The following is a 26670-nucleotide window of genomic DNA, read 5'->3' on the forward strand; positions in this document are numbered from 1 at the left end:
GTAATTTGTACATTATGTTTCATAAAATATGCTAGTGAAAAGATAAATTATTTTATATATGTAGTCATTGATATAGGTAAAGATATAGCTGTAGATTAGCATAGGTAAAATAAAGCAATTTATTTTTCATGCTCTCAGTTGAGGAAACCAATTGTTCAGATATCAGAGAGCTGAGGTAAGAAAGACTTTGTGCTTTTGTAGTACACCAAAATTGTTACCTTTTCTTGTGTTTGTAATATATTCATCCATAATTATTGTTTAGATGTATATTTTAATTATTATTTGTTTTTAGTATTCTAGTTGCAACTCATTATTTTTTTTAATTTTATCTGAAATGTATTTTATATTGCAGTTATATAATATGGCCAATTCTGCATTTATATATACTTATCCATTAACTAATATTCATCTAAAAAGTTGTCATTTTTATGTATATATTATATACTAAAGAGATAATAATTAGATAAAAAGTAGATCATTAAAGGGTATCAGAAAATACGTAGATCAAACTGAGCAAAAATTATCCAATAAAATTTTTGTAACAAAAAATCAACGCAAAATATATACAAAAAATTTATAAAATAGTTGAAGATTCTTTGGTCTTTTTCAGGGAACACCCAAAAAATTCTCAACACATCCATGTTTCTGAATTATATCTCGATGGTTGTAAATTCTTGAAAGAATTGTAAAAAAGAATTAAAAGAGAGTGTCAATTAAGATTAATTTAATTTAATTTAAGTCCTCTAAAAGTGCAACAAAATAAAATTTTTTGTGAAATATTTTAATTTAATTGATTATCAAGCTATAATCTGCTCCAGTGTGACCCTATAAAAACATACACACACATATATATGTGTGTGTGTGTCTGTGTATGTACGCATGTATGTTCTATTTGATGCATATCTTTTCTTTTAAGCAGGATACATATCAAAAAATGCTGTGCCCATTTCCAACAACTAGTTGTGTAGGTCTGAGTAGCAGTAGCCTGCCTACTTCACCAGTTACCTCTGTACCCCATTCTAGAATAGGCACTGCAGGAACAAGTGCCAGTTGTTGCTCCTTACCTGCTGCCAGTCCTATGCGTCCAGATAATATGTTGCAGAGTCCCGAAGCAACATATACTGTTTCAACTCGAGAAATATTTCAATACCATTTCTATGCTGATAAACACCCTAAAAAGGGGAAGGACCAAAATATGTAAGTAATTGTGCTCCTTAATAAAAAACTTATTTTCATTTAACTCTTTCCCTGACTATGTTTTTAGTAATGTTATTTTAGTTATGGTTTTCAAGAATTATGATATGTTTAACAACCAAAATTCATATACATTTTCAAAATTTTTTTTAATTTTTTTGTTTTCAATAGTTACTTTGGTGAGAAGAAAATTTCTACTACCCATTCTCATACAGATTTGTTCATGCATATGTTTTTCTCAGGTATGGGAAATTCACAACAGTAAATGAATAAACAATATGAAACAGTAAATGAATGATGTTGAGTTTCTGAGCAAGCATCAATATCAAAGACTTTTGATATGATAACCACAGCCTTCTGTTTGCCATGAGACTTCTTGGGATAATCAATTATTTTGCAAGTCAAGGACAAAATTCAAGTTGGTTTTGTCACTGATATATATTCTGTTAACGATCGTTAACAAATAAGTGCTATGAAGGAAAGGCACCCACAGTTGAGCATATTAGTTGAAATTATTGCTCTGCACTCTTGTTGATATTTGAACAGTCTGTGATATTGACAGCCCATCAATCAAAAATTTAAATAAATGAGAACAAAATGTAAAATACAGTAAAAAATATTATTTAAAATATAAATGATTTGGACAAATGATTAGTTGTATTTTCAAATGAGCTGAGCTCTTTTAATTGTTCTTCACAATTGTTCTTTGAACTCCTTGCTAGTATTTCCCTGAAATTGCATTTAATTATAACCATTGCCTTCATGATATCAACATTCACCTTCGAATTTTCTGTTGTCCATGAATTATTTTTACTGAACACACCCTAATACTACTAGCTGCATTGATACCAGATAAACAAAGCACAAATTCTGAAATTCTGGAGCTTTTGTGAGCTGCAAACAAGGACTATGATTTTCATTGAAATAATTTGGTCAACACTTATTAGTCAGTGTGTCTTCATTATTCCATTGTTAAGGTTTTCAAACTTTACATATCTTTTCAAATGTGATATTTCAGTGAATACAATTTCCAGTGCAAAATATTTGTTTACAGGCAAATGTTTTTTCATGAAAACTATTATTTATTTTCTTAAGGTCAAATATATTTGACATTTTAAATTAATCCATTTAAAATGAGTTAACTTCCTTAATCTGTTTGTCCCATAATTCTAGATAAGAAGATATGGTCGCATAAAAATTTATAATGTTATAAGGTATTTCTCCTGCCTTCTTAGCGAGCCTTTGTGTTGTGGTGGTCCGCACGCTTAGCACATAATTGAGAGGTCCACGGTTCAATTCCCGGCGAAGGCGTTGCTAATTTTTCTATTTCTCCTGCTTCCAAAAATACCTAATGTCTCTACAATTTGATTAAGAAACCATTTTTGGCCTAGTACAAAGTCTGTAATCCGGACGTCCATTATCCGGAATGATCTATAATCCGGACCTCAAAGCCACAAACTTACGCATGCACGTAAAGCCAGTAAAGCGTTTACCCATGCGCGCTTCTGATAGTGAAGAAAGTAACAGAGAACGTTATTGAAAACGAAAAAATGTCGATTGACAAGTTAATCGGTATTCTCGACAGAGCAATAACAAGACTTGAACAGTGGAACCGAGCAAGAAATTATGTCTGTTTATAGAATTAAAGAGAAAGTATTAGCACAAAAAATGAAGCAACTTAAACAACTTACATTGATAGAAATGTTTACTAAAGTAAACAAATAAATATTAAGCTTTTTTTTTTTTTTTTTTTTTTTTTTTTTTTTTTTTTTTGTAACTTTTGATACCCTTTAGACAGTGATTGCTCTTGATTTCATAAATTACGGTTTCATATTTTTAATTGTATTATTTCTGCATGCCATCTTACCAGATTTAAATTGATGATCTATAATCCGAAATCGCCGAAGTCCCGTTGAGTCCCTGGATTTTCAATTGTATTGTTTGCTACAGTATTTAAATTTAGTTGTAAAGATGAAGAATGGATTCTTTCTTTAAAGTTAAAAATAAGATTGTTATTTTCCTCTGAAATTTCATTAACTGTTCTTTTCTGTGCTTCCATCTTTTTTTTTTTTTTTCTTTTTTAATTATGAAACACCGATGCACGTGTTTAGAGGAAATGAAGCCAAAGTTCGATTTGTGAATTTAAAACTATCGGACACTTATTAATTAAAAAAACATGACTTTAAACAATTATAACACTCTTCCAATTCAATCGCTTGTATTCTGCTTCCTCTGCATCAGCACCAAATTCCCGAATAGAATTTCTACCCGATTGTAAATATAAACGTGACTATAAATTTTGAGATTTATTTCTGCAATATCTACAGGAAGCAAATCTGATGCAGCTTGACCTGCACTATGGATTATGTGTGCTGCACAGCCTACTCTAATTATCAGGTGATTTAATTGATTATTCAATTGGGAAAACACGTTATTTGTTTCTTTTCTATTAACCCCTCCAAAATTCAAATTGATATTGTCATCACAATATTCCACCAATTTATTGGTCAAGTTATTTGAATCCAGCATATCAATAATGGACTTGGTGATTATTTCCGATATGTTTCTGGAAAGAGGGATTAAATCTAGAATTTTAACTTGAACACCTTTTTTGTGATCTGAATATCTAATGAAACAACTGCAAATCTTTGTAGTTTGATATACCTATGTAAATGTTTATTAAGCCAATGTTTTGTAAGTTGATTTTCAGAATGGATATTGTGAAGGGTTTTATTAAACTTTTGAATATTGCCTCAGTTTTTTGTACATGCACAACAAAATTTGTTTTCAAAAAATGCTATTAATTTTGCTGTACAGCCCATAGATCTAACATGACTGACTGTGTGCATCTGTGTGAAATGAAAATACTACTTCAATCGGTGCAAGCTTTCAGTATTTTTGCATATTGAAAAGGGTATTTTTTGTAAAGGTTAATTAGAAGAAAGCAATGTTTCTCAAATTGGGAACGCTTGTATTCTAATCTAATTTTTATCAGTGAAAAGAGCTCTTATCCAAAATTTTAATTTTTTTTTTTTTTTCCATAAACTCTTTTGTAAAGTGTGGTGCCTTATTCATGTGAAGGTTTTTCTATTCTTTTTGTACTCAGTCATGATATTCAGCAGATCTCATGTCTGTTGATCATTTCAGCATTGACAAGCTTACTTGTAAGCCCTCAAATTTACATAGGTGGCTGTTGTCTATAATGCTCAGTATGCTTGAGGGCTCAGATTGATTTAAAAATAGTCTTTTAAGATTTATAATTTTATATTAATGTTTTAGCACTTTCTTGACAATGACTTTAGTTTGTAAGGTTTTTCTACCTTATAATAAAGTCTCAAATTTATAGACTTTCTCTGTATATACATCATTTAAATAACTGTTAACAGATATCAAATACAAATGGCATATTTATGGGAGCAATAGCATTTAAACATGACAATTTCTACAAAATATGTACATTTTTGTATGGCTCAATTTTGTAATATTTGCATATCCTCCAAAAATTAACAGCATTATTTTATTGTTATTTTTGCGATAAGATTTTTATTTCTGCTTTCGAAAGATGCTGAAACTTTTCTCTACTTCTTTCATTCAGATTTATAAAATTGATCAGATGTATGCAAACTTTTGTGACTATGTATAAATGACAGTGCATAATTTAAAATAGCAATCTAAATAATTTTTTTGCATAATTAATATCATAAATAATAACCACTAGCAATATAGCAGTTATGGTTAGTTCAGTTATGATTCATAATTGCAGCAAATTCATTGAAAATGTGAAAGTTTTATGAAACTACACTTTAATCTTTCTTATCGATACTAATATAAAATGTTAAACTTTGTATTTGCATAATCTGTTAACTATAGCAGTAAAACAAAACAATAAACATATAATAAAACAATATCTTGGAAATACATCAATAAAAAAATTCTTTTGGCCCTTTTCTTATTCATTTGCAATCCAAGGTATCAGCTTAACAACAACAAATTTCTTTTAAATGCATGAAATAGTTTTCTTAATTTAATTATAGTTTCGAGTATGGCAATAAAATGTGGCCTCTTTTGTCAATTTTTGCATGCATTAATTAATATTTATGCATGTCATGCAATTTAACTTTGTTATTCATTTTAGATCTGCTGATATTGAGCCTGAAAGAGCATCTGGCTCTTTCAGTCAAGGCAGTATTTCTGAAAGTAGTTTTTCTTCATAGTATTCAGTAGGCATAAATCTGTTAATGTTGAAGATTGCCGTTATGTTCAAGTTTATTCTTTAAATAAAAAAGAATTTGAAACTGTTACTAAACACATATATATGCTTAGAAACTCTTGAAAAATTCTTCTAAAAAATTCTGATTTTCAACAGCACTTGAATTTGAAATAAGATAGCTATATTTTGGGTATATTATGTGTCTAATAATCTTATTTTTAGATTAAAGCTTCTGGTTTCTGTATTCCTTCTGGAATTTCTCAGTTCTCCAGAGGTTAGTATTCTGCCCCATTTTTGCATATGCCTCCAAAAGAGATAACACTATGCTTGACATCTTTAAATTGTTTTTTGTGTTGCTATGTATTTCTATAAAAATTCAGGCACAAAATAATCATAAAGAATAATTGAAAAATTGTGATTTTGATCTTATTTGCTTCGTGGACTCGTTAGGAATTTTTAAAAAGGGCCTGCACCTCTATTTGTGGGAATGACCCTGTGGAAGATGTTCTGTATTAGAAAATGCAGATGTACAAAATTTACCAGGTGTATGCAGACTATGAACTAAAAACCATACTAAACCATTGTTTTAAATAAATCAGTGCTAAAAATAATAAGAAAAGCACATTATTCATGCCAGAACTGTGTCACAATTGCTGAAATTTATGCACACTTTATGAAATATTGCTTTAGTATTTTCTCTAGGAATTAAAAATGAAATAGTAAACATCATATTTGTATAAACTGTTAACTACAGTACTACAACAAAAACAATAAACATCATATATATACCTAAATATTAATAACCACAATATTAAAACAAAAACAATGTACTGGTTATAAGACAATTTCTTGTATATCTTCGAATAAAAATGTGCTTGTTTTCCCTTCTCTTGTTAATGTTGTAATTCTCTTCTCCTTTGATTGTAATCAAAGATAGCAGCTGAGTAATAAGAAGTTATTCAAAATACCTAAAATAGTTTTATTAATTTAGTAATACAGTAGAATTCCTTTAATTCATATGCCTTGAATGCAAAGATTGTATGGATTTGTGAATGTTGCAGATTATAGGGTTTGGTTTTCTAATTATGGTTTACCTTTTGACCTTTCTAATATCAATATTACATTTGGATGTAAATAACTAAAATAATGCAATATATTAAGAATTATTTAATACAAAACTATTATATATTACAATATAATTAATTATATACATATATTAATGTTGAAAATTATAACTTTCATTATTTTTTGGAACAACATTTTTGTTGTGGCTTGTCTTAACACTTTTGGCTTCTTTTCCATTGTTTTTACCTCATGTGTATATATATTGTCTTATTTCTCGGTGTGTTATAATTTTTTTGTTCCTCAAAAGTTCAAATATTTTTGAAACCCTTATTGAAAGCTAGATTATCATTGAATGCTACACCCTGATTGAAAACAGTTTTTATTTCTTCATTATCAAATTCAACATCATAGTTTCATCAGCTGGGTTTAATGCACTGAAATCATTTCACCAGCAATCGGTTGTTATACAACAGGAGGACTTTCAACTTTGGAAGCCACTCAGTTTGAAACATGTTATTCTCTTAAGAATTCAGGCTAATCTGAAGCTGTATTTTCCAGGGGCGGGAGAATTTTGCTACTTTTGTATGTGATAACATAAAATCTGACAGTGCACAATGTCACTTTCAGTTTCAGTAAGGAGTTGTCAGTGGCCATAAAGTTAGTTAATGGTCATTTACAAGTCATTTCTTTATCCTTGAGAAATTCATTAATTATATTTTAGTTTAATTCATAAATTATATTTTAGTTTTAACAGGCATAAAATATTAAGCAAAAAATAAAGAAAAACATATTCACTTTTATTTACTAATGTATGAAGCTGGAATACAATTCAAAATCAAAATAAAGTACAGTTAGGTGCCACTTACTGTGATTATGTTTGTCCATGACTATTTCAATAACATTAACCAAATGACAGCATTAAATGATGAGAATGATATCCCTCAAAGTTTAATGGAATTTAAGTAATTTAATATAGAAAAGTACTGGAAACATATAAATACATACTTTCACAGCATTTTAATCAAGGCAAATTTCATTAATATTTGATTGCAGTTATTATGGAAAAGTTCATTTATGAAGTGTTTATATTCGTAATGTTTCTAGAAGTTATTTGACACATGTTGTGCCCCTAATTTTAATAATCATAGGGTATTCTTCATCTCAGCATTGGTATGAAATCTGCTTTCATGATCATCATCATTTTCAGAAAGTTTGTCACAGGATGTTCTTGAATTGGTTTCAAAAAGTGACTGACAGATATCTTTTTTGTCACAGATGTTGAAGTTTAGTTTTTTCATCAGTATCCACTGAAGGATAAAATTTCTCACAGTTAATTGAAGATATTACTTTTTATTCTCAAACTTCTTTTAGTTTATCATTCAATAAAATGCTTAAAACAGTTCTTTATTATCTTTCCTGAGATGCAGTTTCAAGACATGTTCAACAAATGCAGCATGTTAAGAAGCCTAATTTTAGTTTACCTTGCTAATTCATTTGCAAATATACAACTTGAATATGTTTTAAGAGTCACATTTATGTTATGTGTTAGGCACTTGTTGATAAGAAGAAAAATATCATTCTTCAGTTCATTATCCCACTTCAAATGCTGTTCATTAACAGCTACTGATATCAATCATGCCTTAGAATTACTTAGAATTATACTTATAGTAAGCTGGTAAACTCTTTACTCCTTTAAAGCATTAGTAAATTTTTTTCTTCTTTTGATTTTCTAAAGTGAAAGATAGTGATAAGTTTTTTTTTTTTTTTTTTTTTTTTTACCACACATACTGACGCAACTTAAAACTTTAATTCAATCTTTTGAATTTCAGTCTTGTACAGGTACTATGTTGAGGTAATGCATGATAGCATATACTTGTTTTGTCTATGTTCCTGCAGCAGGGAAATCAACATTTTTTTTTTTCCATCATGACTGTTTATAAACAATATTGTCTATTTTTTCCCATTCGCTAAATAAACCATTAATTGCTGCAAAATCACCTTTTCCAAGTTTTGTGGCTTAATTTTCTTTTTCTGCTGCATTAATGACCATCAACTGCCAGATCTTTTTCAGTATGTGTGGTAAAAAAACACCAAATCTTTGATTCTTTCTCCATAGTGTGATCTTTCCTGCTATGCATTAATTTCTACTTTAATTTGCTAATAGTTCTTTAAAATCCTTCCTAATGACTTAAATCAAGAACAAAATTCTGTTAACTCATTTTTGATAGTTCATGAGAGAATGGTTTAACAAGTCAACTTTATTGCTCAGATCAGCATACTTTTTGTTACAGCTCCATGATAAAATAAGCATTTCCTAGAACAGAACATACATAAAAATGTAAGGCTGAAAACAAACGGAAGAGATATTTTGTCACAAAAAGCAAGGTCATCTAGAAATCGACTTCGTTAAACTACACTGCTGGCCATCCAAATACATCCAAATGCAACGCCAAGAAAGACAAGAGATATCACAAGAAAATTTATTTAGTAGATAACATGTTGACCAAGTATCAAATGATTAAATTTATAGACTTCTATGGTGTCTGGTTCCTTCCAGAATCAGTAGCCAGAGTAGCCGCCATTGTTGGAGATCATCGCTGCCATGCGCCTCGGCATTGATTCAAAGAGACTTTGGATGTGTTCTTGGGGTACAGCAGACCAAGCAGCTTTTACACGTTGCCAAAGTTGATCTGGTGTGCCAGCTTGGGATGTAATCTGGATCAATTCTTCAGCAACCATGGACCACATGTTTTCTATCGGCGAAAGATCCGGAGAGCGAGCCAGCCAGGGAAGCAATTCAATCTGGCGATTGACAAAGAGCACTTTGACAATGTGTGCCACGTGTGGTCACACATTATCCTGTTGAAATATGGCCGTGGGCAAGCCCTGAATTTAAGGAAGGACAACTGGCTCCAACACCTCAGAGATGTAGCGCCTGGCTGTTTAAATTACTGCCAGTGTGTACTAGAGGAGTGCAAGAGTGATATCCAATACCGCCCCATACCATAATATCCATTGCAGGACCAGTGTGGTGGTGCATAACACAGCTGTTCAGCATCCTCTTTCCACGGTGTCTGCAGACTCGAATCCGACCATCGTGGTGTTGCAGACAGGAGTGTGATTCGTCAGTAAAGACAATTTCATTCCATTCTGCTGTCCACATCCTTCTTTCATCGCACCATTGGCGGCGGAGACGTCTGTGGTTCTGCGTCAAGGATAGGTGAAGCAATGAACGTCTTGCGGACAGGCCACTGAGCCGTAAACGGCGTCGAATGGTACACACAGATACTGGATGATCCGTTACAGACTGAATGTGCTGTGCTATGGTTCGTGATGTGACTGAACGATCCGTCACTGCCATGCGCACAATGTTCCTGTCATCACATGAAGTTGTGCACTGAGGTGGATGCAATCGAACTCATCAGTCCGTCGTACCCTCCTGCATCCAACGTTCACATATCCGCATGTACAGTTGTTTGGTTTCATTCAACACGACTACCGATTTCCCTGAAAGATAATCCACACTCTTGGTAGGCCACTATCCTTCCTCTCTCGAACTCGAATACTTGATCAAATGATGATCGCTATTTACTACGAGGCATAATTAATTGTTTTTTTTTTTTTTTTTTTTTTTTTTTTGAAAAAAACCACAAGAAAAACACAATTGCCGAGCTTGAAATCATCGAAAATGCCACCAACAAAATGAGTTTTAAAATAATTTTTTTTCTCTTCTTTTAAAGCAAAACTAAGTACCCATCTGCAAGGTTTTCGCAGAAATGAATCCTAATGCTGTTTTTGTCACTATGTTCAACACATATGTGGTATTAACAATTATAAATGCTACAATTGCATTTTTAGATACATGTGTATATATAGAGAGAGAGAGAGAGAATTTATATATACATATATACGTGTAGAGAGAAAATTTATATATACGTATATATATACATAAAGAGAGAATTTATTTATATATATACACCTATATATAGCCTTCAGTTTCCTTTTCTTTATCTTTTTCCTATTTTGCATGCCACGAAAATCTTAATGAATGCTATTCTTAAGCGTGTATTCCTATTCACATTGCGCCGATTGTAAACAGACCAGTTAAAACGAGGCTTATACATTTAAAGTTTGAACTGACGATCCCAAACAGAGAAGACACATAAATTCTTTATATATATATATTTGCCATGTATATTCAAAATTAATTTTATCAGATAGCAGAATATATAACCTAAAGTAGAGATTTATCCAAAATGAAATATTTGCTGAGATTCATGACCCGATGTGCGAGTAATTATAATAACAATTAAAATAAAAGGTGCTACTATTTATGCAAAGAAGTTATCTAACTTCATTAATAAATTTAATTCTCCTTTCCAACCAAAATATTATATTAATATAATGTGCTTTGTTAAAAGTTGCGAAGAATTTTGCCAACATGTTGAATTTTCATTTTGTTTGCTTCTGTTTGAAAATATGCATGGAGTAAGGAATTGCATATGAATCAAATTCTGCTCTAGTTCAAACATGAAAACATATGTGAGTTTTTCATCAGTGTTTGCACATATTAATTAACTCTTCTGTAATGTAATTTATTCTTTAACTTGTGTGATATTTATTTATTTAGAGCTGCTAATGTTGAGGCTGAAGCAAAATCTAATGCTGTGGATCAAGAGAGTGTCTCTGATGATAGTGCCCTTCACAATATTCGGTATGCATGAATCAAAATCTTTTTCTTTTCTCTTGTAGAAAAGTATGTCTTCAGTTTCAAGCTTATTCTTTCCATGAAAAAGCAGAGCATTGTGTTGTTGCTAAACACATATGTATGCTTAAAAACACTTGAAAAGGTTTTTTTTTTTTTTTTTTTTTTTTTTTTTTTTTTTTTTTTTTTTAATTTTATGGTCTACCATGGTATTTGAATTTAAAACATAGTGCTTTCCAAAAGTTAAGCATGCAATGAAAATTAGCAATTTTTGAAGCATAGTTGAATTTGAGTGGTTAAAACTGCTGCAGATGCAGATGGCAGTGTAAAAATATCATGATACAGTCAGTCAATCACAATTCATTGTCCATACATGTTAATTTGGTAGTTGTTGAAGATGCAAGGATTCTGATGCATTTGAAAGGGAGCTTCATTTAAATGCTGATACTAGGTATTTATAATTTTCATAGAATAATATTTGATGTCATTTATCTTTCCATGTCTGAAAGAAGATGAATGGCAGACAGTGAGTACTGGCATATTGTCAGATGCATTGAATTAGGACAGTCAAACAAAGATGATGCTCTTTTATTTGACACTAATCATGCATAATTTCTCAAATGTGGAATCATTTCCAAATAAGCCAAACAGTTATCTGAAGACAGACCAGCACCTGGTTGGAGTACCAAGTATTTGTGTTTCACTAACTGCCCATTCCAGAGGGGCCAAGACTAAACTGGTGTCATCATCCTATCAGTTGAACTGTCTCACATTGGTGCAATGTCCTGTTCATAGAGAATTACAGATTTATTCTTAAATCGCATGATAAGCATGCAGCATCCTTTGTCAAAGATTATACTGTACATCCTTTGTTAGAAACATTCCAGGACAGTAAAAATATAAAATTAAAAAATAGAAAATTGCATTTACCAAGTAATGATCCTAGCTGCTATCAAAGTAGTCCCCTTGACTATCTATACACAACTGCCAATGTTTCTAGGAGGTCTTGGAAACAAGCAGGGAAATCTTCAACTGCGATGCTTCCAATGTCATTCTTCACAGCCTGTTGGATGTTGATAAATTTGATGAAGCTTTCCTTTCAGTCACCATTTCATTCGCAGAAACAAGAAAAAATCACAATCATCTTTGATAGAAATGTGGGATCATGTCTGGCTCTGTCCAATAGTGTAGCAGAAATTCTTCATCTCTCCTCTTTCTCTTCATCTGTTAGTGAGTGAGGGACAATTCCTGCATTATGTTTCCATATCCCTAAATCTTTGCATAAAATATTATGACACACCACATCATGATTCAAATTCAGTTCTTCTAATATCATACTCACAGTTATACTTGCAATAACTGCCTTACACACTTCACATGTGCATCGGCATGTGCTGTGTATGGGCGACCAGCTTTGGGATCGTCTTGCACTGAATCTCTGCCTTCATGAAACCTTTTGTGCCACTCGAAAATACAACTTCTTGCCTTGTCTGCATATGCTTGCTTAATCCTGTTCCACGTTTCTCAAGGGGTTTTCCCGAGCTTAACGCAGAACTTAATGTTCACTCTTTGCTTACAATCAGCATCCATTGTGTCACCTTAACGAATGCGACAATATTCCAAAAAGTGTGTTGTTAAACACAGATATTCCACCTAGTATGTTTGTGTAGAAACATGGCCAAGGTCATGTCAAGTAAGAATAGGTACCATGTGACTTAAAAACAACATTTGTTCCTTTTTAGTACTGAAAACTCAGAAATAAAAAATATTGTCCTGGAACTTTTCTGACAAAGTATGTCTATTTCTAGATGATAATGCTAATTCCACATTGAACCAATATTGTTAATGTGTGCCTGGAGGGTAATAGCAGTTCTCATGCGAAGTGGTCTCCATATTCCCAACTTTAATCCCACTGAAAATCTTCGTGACGCACTTAGGCATGTTGATTGTGCATTTGACCTCCTCCAGCCAGTCTTAGATAGTTGAAAAATGCCAAAATGCAGGAATGGCAATTGCTAGCATCTTTGCCAGATGAAAGCATGGGTAGTCACTGTAAAGTTTATGTGAAGATCCTGAGTAGTCATATAGCTTATTAACGGAAAGTTTGTTTTTAACTTTAAACAACCGTTTGTTAATCTCCCAAATGTCATATCATCATCATGTAATTTATCATCATGTAATTTAGGAAACTGGTTTCATCTTTAACAAACATTGATTTCATCTTAGTGCACAATGCTTTGTTTTCTTTCAAACATAAACTCATTTGCTACCTTCATATTTAATTTGCCGTTGATCGAAGCTTTAATTTTCCATTTTTGTTGATTTCGCCATCGTGTGCTTAACTTTTGTAATTTAGTATACTTCACTGATCCTGGATTAAGCTCTGTATCTAATAATCTTATTTTTAGAGTAAAACTTCTAAGTGAATCTTTCATGTTTCCTAGGATTAATGTTCTTTTATATTTTTCGTCTACAACCAGAAGAAATAATATGGGATATTTTTTAATCTGCCTTTTGTGTTACTGTGAGTTTCTATAAAAACTCAGATATTGATTGATAATGAAGAGTAAATGAAAAGTAGTGATTTTTATCTTGTTTGAATTTTTTTAAAGAGCATGTAGCATTGTTTTACAGCAATATGCTTTTATATGTGACATTTTCTGCTGGCCATGTTAAATGCTTTTATTTATCTATTTATTTATTATTATAGGAGCTCTGTCAGCAAATGGTTCCACATCCAAAAATTGCATCGAATTTGCCATGCAAACAGAAGAACTCTAATGCAGTATTTTGCCACTGCATTAGTAATCTGTATTGCTCTTTACTTTTCCTTTTTTTTATAATTCATTACATTCAGTTTACTGTATAATAATCATTTGGTTGTGAAATTCCATATAAAATTAAAAGCGTATCATTAGATATATTGAAGCCATATTTTGAGTTTGTAAGCAAAATGTGTGAAGGTCTTCACTTAAAACCTGTGATTATATATCATTATGGACTGCCATGGGTGAAAACATTCCATTGCAAATAACTTTTTTATATTCTAAACAAATAAGCATATTCTTTTGCTATGATATTCATGTTTAGTAATGCATAGTATTTACTTGGATTTTATTTGTTGATTGTCAGAGTGACTATTCTTAATTTACATGTTGTGAGAGATTTTATATTTTTTGCCTGGGCAGCAACATATCATATTTACTTTGCAAATTCATGAAGTGTGAAAATATTTTTTACCATTAGAAGTTTTTTCTAACCTTCTGAAGTGGTATGATTGCCTTTATCTGGTCATAAGATTTTTGTCACTTGGCACTATTACCTTATAATTTAAGATTTTTTGCATTCTTACTTTCTTTAATAATGTAAATGTCATCTTATCAAATTTAAGTTGATGAAAATAGAGACTAAAATAAGTAATTATACAAATTTAACTGATAAATGCTGTTTAAAGGCAGGTCGTCATGATGGATATAAAATCCTGAGCTGCTTAGAGTGTTAAATGTATGCTAAGGAAATAGCATTATTTTAGTTAAATGTTTTAAATATTGTTATACTTAAAAGTTAATTTACTTCATATCTCTTTTTTATATCGTTCAATAAATTCACTTGCTTTTAGTATTCGGTTAACTGAAATGCAGAATAGTTTGCATATTTTTGTCTATTTATTTATTAATTAGAGTGAAGTTAAATGACTCGGAATTAATTTCTTTGTGTTAATGGATTCCACCATGATTGAAAATTGTAATTGTTTGCTATAACTCTTCGTTACTTCTTAAGGAAGAAGTGAAATTGTAGAAGTTGTTTTCACTGTTCTAATTTTTTTCAATAAAGCAATAATCTGTGAAGTTGACTATTAGAAGATTTTGTGTAGATTTCACTTTTCTTTCCATGCAAAAATATTCAAATTCCAGATTAATTGCTACCTTTCAAGAACTGTTAAAAATTGCAGAAAAATAACAATAAAAAATGCTGTAATAACATATTATAGGGGTATTGTTTTATAATAGTTTATTGGTACATTGGAATCAGGGGTATTGTTTTATAATAACTGTAATATGGAAAATATTTTATCCTGTTGTCACCTGTAAAATTGTTGTCTAATTCTTAAATTCAAGATGTATTCGAAATTAGAGCATACCATATTCTTGCACACGGCTGTTAAGAAAAAAATAATGATAAATCCATTTTGTATGAGAAAATCAAATTAGATGTTATTCTCTTATATCTAGAATGAAGTAATGTTAAATATCCCTTACAATGAAAAGCAGTTATTTTCTTTTAAATATGCTTTAACATTTGTGTTATGTAAATTGTCATCTTTCTATTAAGATTCTCCTCTTTTATTTTACTGTGCCAACTGTATATTAATCTTCAACCAAACAATATTTACCTTAGTTTATTACTTAGTCTCTTTCAGCTGAATGTATTTCATTGTATTGATCAATTCCACAATACATACCATATACTTTTATACATGATTATTATTAGACATACTTGCTTCAAACTAAGTTTATGGCACTAAAGTATTTTAATTTCATGCAGTGAAGCAAAAACTGATTTTATGATAACTAGTACCAATATTCATACTTTTTTAAATTTGACTCAACAAAAATTGTTGAGCATACATATTTTTAAGCATTCTATAATTTGCAAATGAAGATATTCAAATAGTACTTAGGGCATATTGGACCAAATATGGATAAAAAAAGCATGAAGGGGAGGTCTGTTTAATATACATGAACTTTTTTTTAGTCAGTTACGTATATTCATCAGCGGTGTTTTTAAACTTTAACTTTCTTCTTGATTAAGTTTGTTCTTTGTTTTCTGTTATCCAAATTCATTTTTCTCATCTCATTGATGTCACATAATTTTTAGAGTAATAAACTTTATTTTGTTATATCATGTAGTGTATATAAAAGCTTTAATCTTAGCTATGTTTAATTTTTCTAGAAAATAAAATAAAGGCTCATTATATGTAATTTCATATGGCTATGGTTACGTTAATGGCACTTTTTGATAAACTCAACTAATTTTTAATATCTTATTAAACATATTACTTTCTGCTTCTTATGCATCTTGATACAAAGTGCTGAAAAACTATTTGAATGTTTTCATTATCTTGTTACATCTCATAAAATGAGGTATGTAATGCAGATTCAGCTTGAACGTAAGTTTTAATGTGTTACCATTTCATGGTATTTCGTGCTTTCACTGTGTCATAACTTTTATTATATGCACATATTATCCTCAAAAATTTCATCTGTCCCATTTGTTTAATGTCATGATCAATGGTCACAAAATCATGTAAGCAATAGAATTGTTAAAATTGTAATATCATCAACATAAATCTGGACAGAAGATAAAATATTCTTTGTAACCATTCTGATGACAGTAGTAGATAGTATTTCTTAGATCAGTGGTCTCAAATTAAAATTGTATGCTGGCGGAATGCACAGTCTATAACAGGCTGCTACCTTTTTTTTTTTCCTATCTAAATTCCAAATTTTGGTGCTTGCAAGGGATTTCTTTTGGTTACACTATGCAGCTCAAATGCATTGACAGATTATGTTAAATTTTCAAACTGATGTTTATTTCATATAATTCTTTAATATATTGAAATAACCAGTAAATAACTTAAGCTAAAATAAATTTTATGAACGCTTTCCAGATATTCAAAGAAAACTTTCAAAATGTGTTAACATGAAAATAAATAATGGCAACCTTCTTTTTTTTTTTTTTTTTTTATTAGATTTTCTTCAACGCATGCTGAATAAAATAGGTTTATTTGTATATAAATTATTATAGACTTCTTAATTTCTTACTACAACTTGACACCTGATAGCATTTCAATTCTGATAAAATTTGTAGCCTTGGAAGGAAATAACTAGAAACTGTGTTAATTGTGGATTGTAGATGCTCATTCGTCAATCAGGTTCTTAATATTCAGATGCAAAAATCTGTCCACATACAAATGTACTCCCAAACCAAATGATAGTTCTTACTGCAAAAATTCATGACTAAGGGCTTTATCTTTTGACAAATCTGAAAAAGGTTAATTAAATCTGTGTATCTTCTAATTTTTAAATAAGATTTGTGTCTCACTGGTAAATTAATTAACACCATTTGTAGGTTTTAATGATAATGAAAATAATGTACAAATGGACTACAAATCATTAAAATCAATATATCATCCTTCAAATTTTTCTCATGATAATGCTATTTTTCTTGCATATTTTTGAGATTTTTCATTTGAAATATCAAGGTAAGATTTAAGATGTAGGAAATGCATAAAATATTTTGATTAATGTTGTATTCCCTGTAATTGCGTTTTAACTTTAAAAGTTATAATGCAAGCATAAATATCAGTGATAAGTTTATTCTTTCCTTGCAGCTGTTTATTGAAAAAATATAAATGTCAGAAAATACTTAATTTGTTATCCATGCTTCATTATATCTTCACTATATAGCTTGTTGATAGTTTTATTTACATACATTTGTGTCATGAAAATTTTGATTTCATTAGTTAAATTAAAAAACTGTTTTAATACAGCTCCTTGGCGTAGTTGCCTCACCTCGTTATACTAAATAATCTCTCTGTACTGCCTTTCAGTTTCTTCAAGCATTCTAACAAACTCGGTGATTCAGAGCTTGTTCACAGATAAAGTTTATTGCTTAGTTCTATTTCATTAATCTTATACATCTACATACTTTTGTCAGCGTATTTACAATAAATGCATAATTAAAATGTATTCTCAGGCTGCATAAATTTGCTTCAGGGCTGTATGCATCCTGTAGTCACCAGTTTGAGACCGCTGCCTTAGATCATTGTCATCTTCTCAGTTAGAAATGGTGCTGATTTCATTCATGCAGGTATTTTTAAGTCCTGCCATTTTAAATCTGAGCATCATATATCAAAATTTGTGATCAACAGCCTTAGGCAGATCATATTTGATAAGGCAGCATGTGTCAGGAATTGTTTTACATTTTTTCCCATTTTAGGACTTCAGTTTTTTGTCATATGGAAATTTACATTAAATCAGTCAATTATTTATCTTGTACTAAATGAAATTTATCTGTTTGTAGTCATTGAAATATCTGAAATTTTAATGCATTTAGATAGAAAACCAAACTTAGTCCCAAACATAGTCTAGAGATTTTAACCATGACTGTCTTAGCTGTGCCCATATTAAATGGCTTCTATTGTGTTAAGAAAGAGAAAGTGAATTACCCTGAATCAAAATCTTTGGTTTTATACCATGTAAAAATTTTATATCAAATTTTTATTTCCATATATATCTTGTTTTCTGCAAAGGGGAATTCTAGGAAACAAAATCTTATGTTTTATACCTTGTAAAAAATGTATTCCAAATTTTTATATACATATATATTTAATATACACTGCGGGGGGTGGAAAGGAACAGTTCTATATCTCCCGTTTCACTTGACCTATTGTCGAAATTCAACTTGCGTTTTTCATGTCTCGAAAGCGCGACTCCAGATATGTATTACATTTAAATAGCATTGTTTTAATATAGGTATTCTGACACAAAATCGCACCTTTTCTGAAATGTCATGCCAATTTGTTTCCCTATTTCGATTCTACGAGTCAAATTATGCCAGACTGCCAATGGTCAAATTATGCAAGACCACCAGCGGCCGAGCGGTAAAGTTGCTGAACACTGGTAGTTCAGTCTGAGGTTCGAATCCCGTGAACGGGCTGGCTGCATGGGCGTTTTCATGGTTTTCTTCATGTGTAACGTCTATACGAGTCAGTTGCCCTTAGAAAGTCCTCCACGAAGGCATCCCTCCCCTTAGGCAGATAGCCCTAGTGTGCTTTACCATAATTAAATATGAGTACACCACCAAAATGCCAAATTTTGTAAAAATAGCATGAGCAGTTCTTTAAAAATTAAGTCTGAAAATTTTAGCTCCTCAATATTAATTGAATTTGATATATATTTATTAATACAGTCAAAAGTCGTTAATCCGAACTCGTCGGGACTTCGGCGATTCCGTATTATCGATTTTTCCGGATTATAGATCATCACTTTAAATCTGGTAAGATGGCATGCAGAAATTATAAAATTAAAAATATGAAACCGTAATTTATGAAATAAAGAACAATTATGATCTAAAGGGTATCAAAATTTACAAAAAAAAAAAAATGCTTAATATTTATTTGTTTACTTTATTAAGCATTTCTTTCAATGTAAGTAGTTTAAGTTGCTTCGTTTTTTATGTGATAATACATTCTCTTTAATTCTATAAACAGACATAATTTCTTGTTCAGTTACAAAGTTCCGCTGTTCAAGTCCTATAATTGCTGTGTCGAGAATACCGACTAATTTGTCAATCTAAATTTTTTCGTTTTCAATAACCTCTGTTACTTTCTTCGCTATCGGAAGCGAATTATAATGATGAGGAATTTGATTTAAATCATATCAAAGACAGAGTACATCGAGATGAAATACTACATTTAGTAAGGAATTATAAGCCAAATAAAATAAAAACATCTGCCCTGAAGATAAGGATAGTGCTGATAAATCAACTTCCAATTCATTGCGCAGCGTGGCGTTAAAGATAAACAAAGTTTAGATAAACAAACGTTAAAGTTTAGATAAACAAAGTATATGCCTTTATCCATTTTTTGCAGCAATTCCACTTTTTGTTTAATGGACTTCGAAACATGCTTTTGCTTTAGAAATTCTATTTGACATAATCGAAAGTTCAAGCTTACTTTTATAAAATTCCTCTAACAGTCTGCAAAAAATAATAAGCCGAATCCAATTCGAAGATTAAGGAACAATGCAATCTGCAACATTAACTTAATTAGATAATTTTAGCTAACTGAATTAGATAATTTTAGCTTAGCTTATACCATCCGTTATACATTAAACGTGCATTCGTAAATGTATTTTGCGCACACACACACACATATTCGCAGTCGTAAAGGTCTTACGCGCATGCGTCAACATGCGACGCATGCGCAGAAAGTTTGTAGCTTTGAGGTCCGGATAATGGGTGTCCGAATTAACGACTTTTGACTGTATCTCTTTTTTTTATTAAACTTACTTGATTCCTTCTTCCAGAATTCGAAATTTAGGCTTAATGCAAACATAATTTGCACATTTTTTATTATTTATTTAAAAAATTTGTATTTAAAAATATATTTGTGTAAATTTTTAGAAAAATATTTTGAATTATAACCTATGAAATTTTTAACATTATCTTAAAGTAGATGTATTTCTAAGCATATCTAAAAAAAATTAGAGTTTTTTATTCAAAATTTCGTAAGATGTACGTGAATTTACATTTTGTCATCTTTTGAAATTTGGCATATTTAATATAAGCGATAATAACGAAAATGTGGTTTATGCAGTTTGTTAAAATTATTTAAAAGAATGAACCGTGGACCTGTTTTCCTCTCGTGCATCAATGAAAAATAAGGAAAGTAAATATGTTACTATAAATTAAGAATTCCGCCAAGATAAATTTTAAAATTTCTCACCGAAAATTACAAAATTTAATATCTAGGCATAATTTGAGTCGTAGAATCGAAAAGTGATATGTTATTTCAGAAAAAGTCAGATTTTGTGTCAAAATATGTATGTTGGAATAATGCTATATATAAATCTAATATATAACCTATGTTGCACTTTCGACAAATGAAAATGCAATTTAAATTTCGTCAATAGGCCTAGTAAAACGGGAGATACAGAACTGTCACCCCTTTTTTGTGCTGTGTACATTGATTTTACCATAAAAGTCTCTGTTATGGAGATTCTTAAGCAATACTGCTTTGTAGTTTTTACTATGTTCATCCTAATTTCTAGGTTAATTTATTACATATTATGGCCAGTAGCTGCTCCTATGTTAATCTAATTGCATACGTGTTTGGTATATTTTTCTGCCACAGGCCATACAGTTTCCTGTGAATATACACAAAGCATAGTGTGGCTGCTATTGAAATGCTATTTAATTTTTATAGCCTACTTACTTTTTGCATTCAATAGAAAAATGCTTTAAAGATATATGCATTAAATGAAATATGAATATGCTACAAATAATAAAATGTAACATATTAACCAAGGAATTAGTATTAATATTCAATCTGAGAAGAATTAATACGATTGTAAATTCCTCATTTCACCCGGTGTTTTTTTTTAAAATTAATATATTTATAAAAGTGAGCTGAATTTCTTCAAAAAGTGCTTTAAGTCTGTGATTATGAGATAATTTTTGCTTTGTGGACAGCTTTCAACTTACACTTTCTTATGTTAGCATTCTAATTAATAATGTATTTCTGCATTTATCAGTTATGTCATAATTTTTATATTGTGGAATATTATATGAAACAAGTGTACTGATGATATGTCAGCTTCTTTAACTTGTTTTCCTTACTTCATTTCAATAAAATTATTTTAAGAACTTATTATTCATAAACCATTCTAACATTTTCATTTGAAAACATGTTTCATGCTACTTACTTAAAATAGAAAGTTGTTTGTTAAACCATTGCCTCAAATGTCAACTTGAAAGTATGCTTTTTGGGAATCACTAGGAATCTGTATTAGCTATTAAAAGTTATTACCATACTTACATCTAAAACGAAAAGCTTATTGTGTTTTGTAATATCTTTTGTACATAGTATAGCTGAAAGGTTCCAAGAATAAATCAGAGAAAAGAATATGTTAAATGATTTGAAACCAAGCTTAGATCATTCCTTGAAGTCTGTCTAACTTGGAGAACTCATGTGTTACATTGAACTCTTGAATATGTGAAAAGGACATGCATCATCATTTGTTTGTGATTGTCTTGAGTTTTGGAAACATAAAAGTGCTTGCCAGGATTAGATCCAAGGAGTAAATGGAATGCCTGAGTGTCTATATTGTCTATATTGTCGTGAACAATGGGCCATTCTACACTTCCATATAGTTTCGATCTAACTCACCCAATACGTTTGAGATAATCTATCACTTCCTTATGGAATAAAGCATTTTCTATGTTTCCTTCAGATACAAATTCGAAATTGGTCATTCCAAGGAAGTCAAAGAAAAAATGAGCATCATTTATTTTTGAGTTCTTACAGCCCTAAGTTTCCTCCCTTTCCATAAACTGACCGCTCACTGATTTGTTTCAGAAGTGGATCAGATATATACCGTACCATGGTTCACAGCACCTCTTATTATCTTGCTGATAAATTCTGTATTTCCATTGCCCATGTTACATAAAGCTTTCTGCAGCCGTCAGTCATTTGTATTTTTTATTTTGAGGTTTGGAGTAAACCTCATAAACCTTTGTTGCATCATGCCCACTCTAGTAGACAAAAGTTTAAATCTGTTTATTCTTCTGTAAATGCCTTAACAGATTCCATTCCTGTGTTTATTCATTCTATAGTAGTACTTTCAACTGTTGATCATAGATGGCTGTATAGCATCACTAAGTAAAGCATTGCTATTTGGAAAATGGCTGATACTTCTGTTTCCAAGTTAGTACAATTTCTCATAGTAAACATTATATAATATTGCTTACATTTTCTTCTTATACTGCCATTTTTTATTCATAATTAGTAATTTTAGACATTTTATTTTAAATGCCAGTTTGAGAAAATTGTGGAGTGGGTAGATAAAGATTTATTGAAAATAGTGAATTGAAACCCAAATGTACTGCTTATCAAGCCAAGACACCACTGGAAATGTTTATGTTTGGCAAGGAATTTCTAGAACATTTGGCATTTGAATCCAATAGGTACAGGTTACAAAATCGTAGCAAAATGAATTCAGTCACAATCGACGAAATGAAGGTGTTTTGGAGGATCTGTATGTACATGTCAGTTGTAGATTTACCATTTAGAAGATGGTAATGATCACTGCAAACAAGACAGGAAATGATTTCAAATGCAATGACCATAAATCGTTAGGAAGAGATTTGTATGCATGTACGTATATGCATGCTGTCCACTGTAGTGAACAAACTGTAGCAATTATTTAAAACGAAATTTGAATAAAATAATTTTTTTTTATTATTACTAAGGTTATTTTAAGTAGAAAAAATTCAAACATTTTCATTTAACTTCTCTAGATTCTTTGTATGCAACAAAAGGTTAATTTAGACCTTTCTCTGGTAAAAATCATCATAGGAATTGCAGTGCATTGTCTTACTAATATTCAATAATTTTTCTACCATCTTGCATTTTAACAGAAGATCCTTAAGTAGAAATTTGTGAATGATTATACATATGCGTCAATGTTGATTGCTGAAGAGAGTCTCTTTTTTTCATCATACTATAATGATACTAACTGTATAAAAAATGTGAGTCACTTATATACTCTGTCCTGAGATTCATCAATATTCATTTGCTTGTTTTCATCAGTTTGTTTCTGACACTTTTTTGTTTTTCATCTGAAGCACAATTTGGTCTTTTGCTTCATCCTTAAAACTGTGACGAGGACAAAATTGTAGCCAGGAAACAGGACTTTGCTCACTGTGGCCTTAGTAGAGCTGAATGAAAGAGATGATATTCACTTACTGGGACTTCATCAGAATATCATATTTCATCCTATGAAATAGAATGAATAAAACTTCCAACTAAAAATCATTCTTGGAACTTTCCTGAGATACTGTGTACTTTTCAACCACAAAAACTGCATACATTGTAATATACTGTAAAATATACCTAATTTTATTTATGATACTTTTAGTCATTCCCGTGTAGTCATGAAAACTTCATGTGTGGATGCATCTTGCAATCCATATGAAGATTAAAGAGCTTTATAAATATATACATTCAGTCGTATTTATGTATGTATGTAGTTATATAGAGAGTTCATGTTCCTTTCACGTATTAAGTTTTGATGTTGTTGACAAATTTGGATGTTTTATGTAGCTGTTATGTGATGTTTCATTGTATATAAAATAAAGATTTGAATAACTTAAACTACTGTGTTTTCAGACTCTTCTCTGTAGCTGTATAATGAATAGTCGAAAAGAGGTTATGGAGACATATTTTGAGTATTTCTAATTTCAGGTATAAACATAAAATCGGTGTTCCTATTTCATGATTATTTCACTGACAACCTTCCTTAGAAAGGAAGTGAAAAGTTAGAAGAAGCTACATTAGTGTGCAAAACATTTCTGATTTTTGGCTGTAATTACTCAAAAAGTCAACTGGGAGACAGGAAATTCATACTAAAGAGGCACAATGTAGTACATAAAGGATGAGGAAAATATAGTAGCAAAACTTTGAATAGGACGCATGCAGTACGGAACGAATAGAAAAAAGGCTTTATTGACAGAATGGCGTTGGTACAAAAAAGAAACGTCTGAGTAAGATGGAGAAAAACCAAAGAGCCTCTGTAAGGGACCTTAGCCAAAGAGCTTAAAATTTAGAATATTGTTACTTATTTTCTATGTAAATTATTTTAGTGAAGTTATATTTAAAATTGTAGTATATTTTGTGTAACGTAACCCGAAAAGTCAAAGTGAGGTCCTGTGGGAAAAATAAGACTGTCTATTTAATATTGAGGTAAATGGGCTATCTCACAAATTTGGCGAGATATCGTCAAGCTAGTGATGGTTTCGGCGACTAATTTTTGTCGCTAAACTTGGCGACATTTTGGTCCGGTCCTTGTAAAACTGTAATTGACCCCTATATGTGACTGTAACTGTATCCGGCTCTTATATGTAACTAACTGTATATGCCTTCCAGTCATTTCGAGAAATTGAAGGTACTGTAGATTTCTCGGCTGCCGGTGGGGAACTATATAAGACCGGAAACATCATCATTTCCCAGTTTTTAATTCACAGTTGACTTTAATATGAAATTATGAATTATTGCTAGGAAAGATTATGAGACAACTTCGTTTACTTCTTACAAGGTTGCATTTAATGAAGGATCCATTTCGATGAACGAACCACTCTGAGGATCCTTAAAATATCGAACTTCAGTTTCAAGAATGCCATTCCTAGAATACTGAAAATTGATGAGCTTCGCTTTTAGATGCAAAGCTTTGTATTTAAAGGTTTTAGTAGTTTGAAGTAGTGACTACTGATGTTGCTTATTCTCACTTGTCTGACGTAGTCAGCCCAAGCCCACGAAATTCCCCTCGTGGCAAGGAGCGCTCGTTTACGCCTACCGTTGGCTACAGCTTTGAGCACCATTCTGGTGAAAGTGCTATTTAGCTCAGTTCCGCCCTCAATTCTGATGGAGAGCACCCCGATGGGACGGGTTCGAGGGTCTCCCACCCCTCTCCTCTTCCACCAAACCACACGAGAAGACTTTCGGCTCGCCGCATATTTAGAGTGCCACCATGCCGCACCGACACTATACATTTACAAACATTCATGCCTTCTCCGGAATTCGAACTCGGGCTGTTCGGGACGGCAGTCAGCTACGCTAACCACTATACCGGTTGGGCGGCTGAGTTGCAGTGGCGTAGCTAGCATAACTGGCGCCCGGGGCACGATACCTTTCTGGCGCCCCCCCCCGCCGAAAAACATATAGTAATGTAAAATATAGAATATACTCTTATTACGAGTATAAGACAAAAATAAAAGATTGCAGTACCTAGCTTAAAATATTCTATAATATATTATGAATAGTCACTGGAAGTACTCTTCTACAAAATACTGTTCTCTTTTTCGAGATATATAGGGACACAGGATCAGGTTAGGCTTTAAATTTGAGGCAAAAGAATCTTGTTAAAAAACCAAGACTGGAATTGGATTCGGAAGTCTGTCTGTCAGTAGAAAAATCGGACATACGATCATCTAGAATAAGTTAAAGACGTTATTTATTTAACATAATTAATTAAAAAAGTACAATTTTCAAGCAATTTAAAAGTTAAAATACATAAGGTCGCTATATTTAATAATAATATAATATAATATTATAATACAATTAATTATTATGTATATATTTTTCTTGCCTTTGATGAAGCAAATTTATCAATTACTTCATCAAAGTCAATCATTTAAAATTTTTCTCTTTCTACACTTAAAAATGCTAGGTCAATTAGGCGATCGTGTCCCATCAATCGTAGATATGTCAAAATTAATTTTAATTTGCTGAACGAATGTTCACAGCTGGCAATTGATACTGAAATAGTAAGGAGTATTTGTAGAGCGACTCTTAGTTTTGGAAAAACATCTCCATACGATATGATTAAAGGTAAGAAGCTGTAATGGAGTTTTAGGTTAACTTTTTCTACTGGCGAGTAATATCTTGCAGTCACATATTTCGACATAGAGTTCTGTTCCATTAAAATCCGTATTATGAAATTCACCCAAATTTTTACAATTCTTTTCAAGATCGTTATCAACATTACGTTTGTTTAATAAATTTTCAACGTCCAGTAAAAATCCAAATTTGAAGTTAAGATCACTTAGTCGTGTAAATCTCTTATTTATTTCCTGCTGCAGACGATCAAAAATGCTTTTCTAAAATTCATTTTAGGATCTTTTAACCTAAGCTGCACACGATCAATTCTCCTCA

At 31.2% G+C, this 26670-nt stretch overlaps 1 protein-coding gene across 1 annotated transcript in view; it reads left to right on the top strand.

The window, feature by feature from the left end:
- The window catches only part of LOC118181527 (uncharacterized), a 218835-nt gene extending 194721 nt beyond the window's left edge, over positions 1-24114 (top strand). Inside the window, exons 30-32 of the mRNA XM_085809773.1 lie at positions 920-1197; positions 11100-11183; positions 13885-24114. Of these exons, the coding sequence (XP_085665899.1) occupies positions 920-1197; positions 11100-11183; positions 13885-14017 (495 nt within the window). The 3' untranslated portion in view covers positions 14018-24114. The remainder of the gene's footprint in view (positions 1-919; positions 1198-11099; positions 11184-13884) is intronic.
- The last annotated feature ends 2556 nt before the right edge of the window (positions 24115-26670 follow it).

This window comes from Stegodyphus dumicola, chromosome X2 (genome assembly GCF_044657685.1).
Source record: "Stegodyphus dumicola isolate Sdum_Otavi_A_Nest chromosome X2, ASM4465768v1".
Classification (NCBI taxonomy): domain Eukaryota; kingdom Metazoa; phylum Arthropoda; class Arachnida; order Araneae; family Eresidae; genus Stegodyphus; species Stegodyphus dumicola.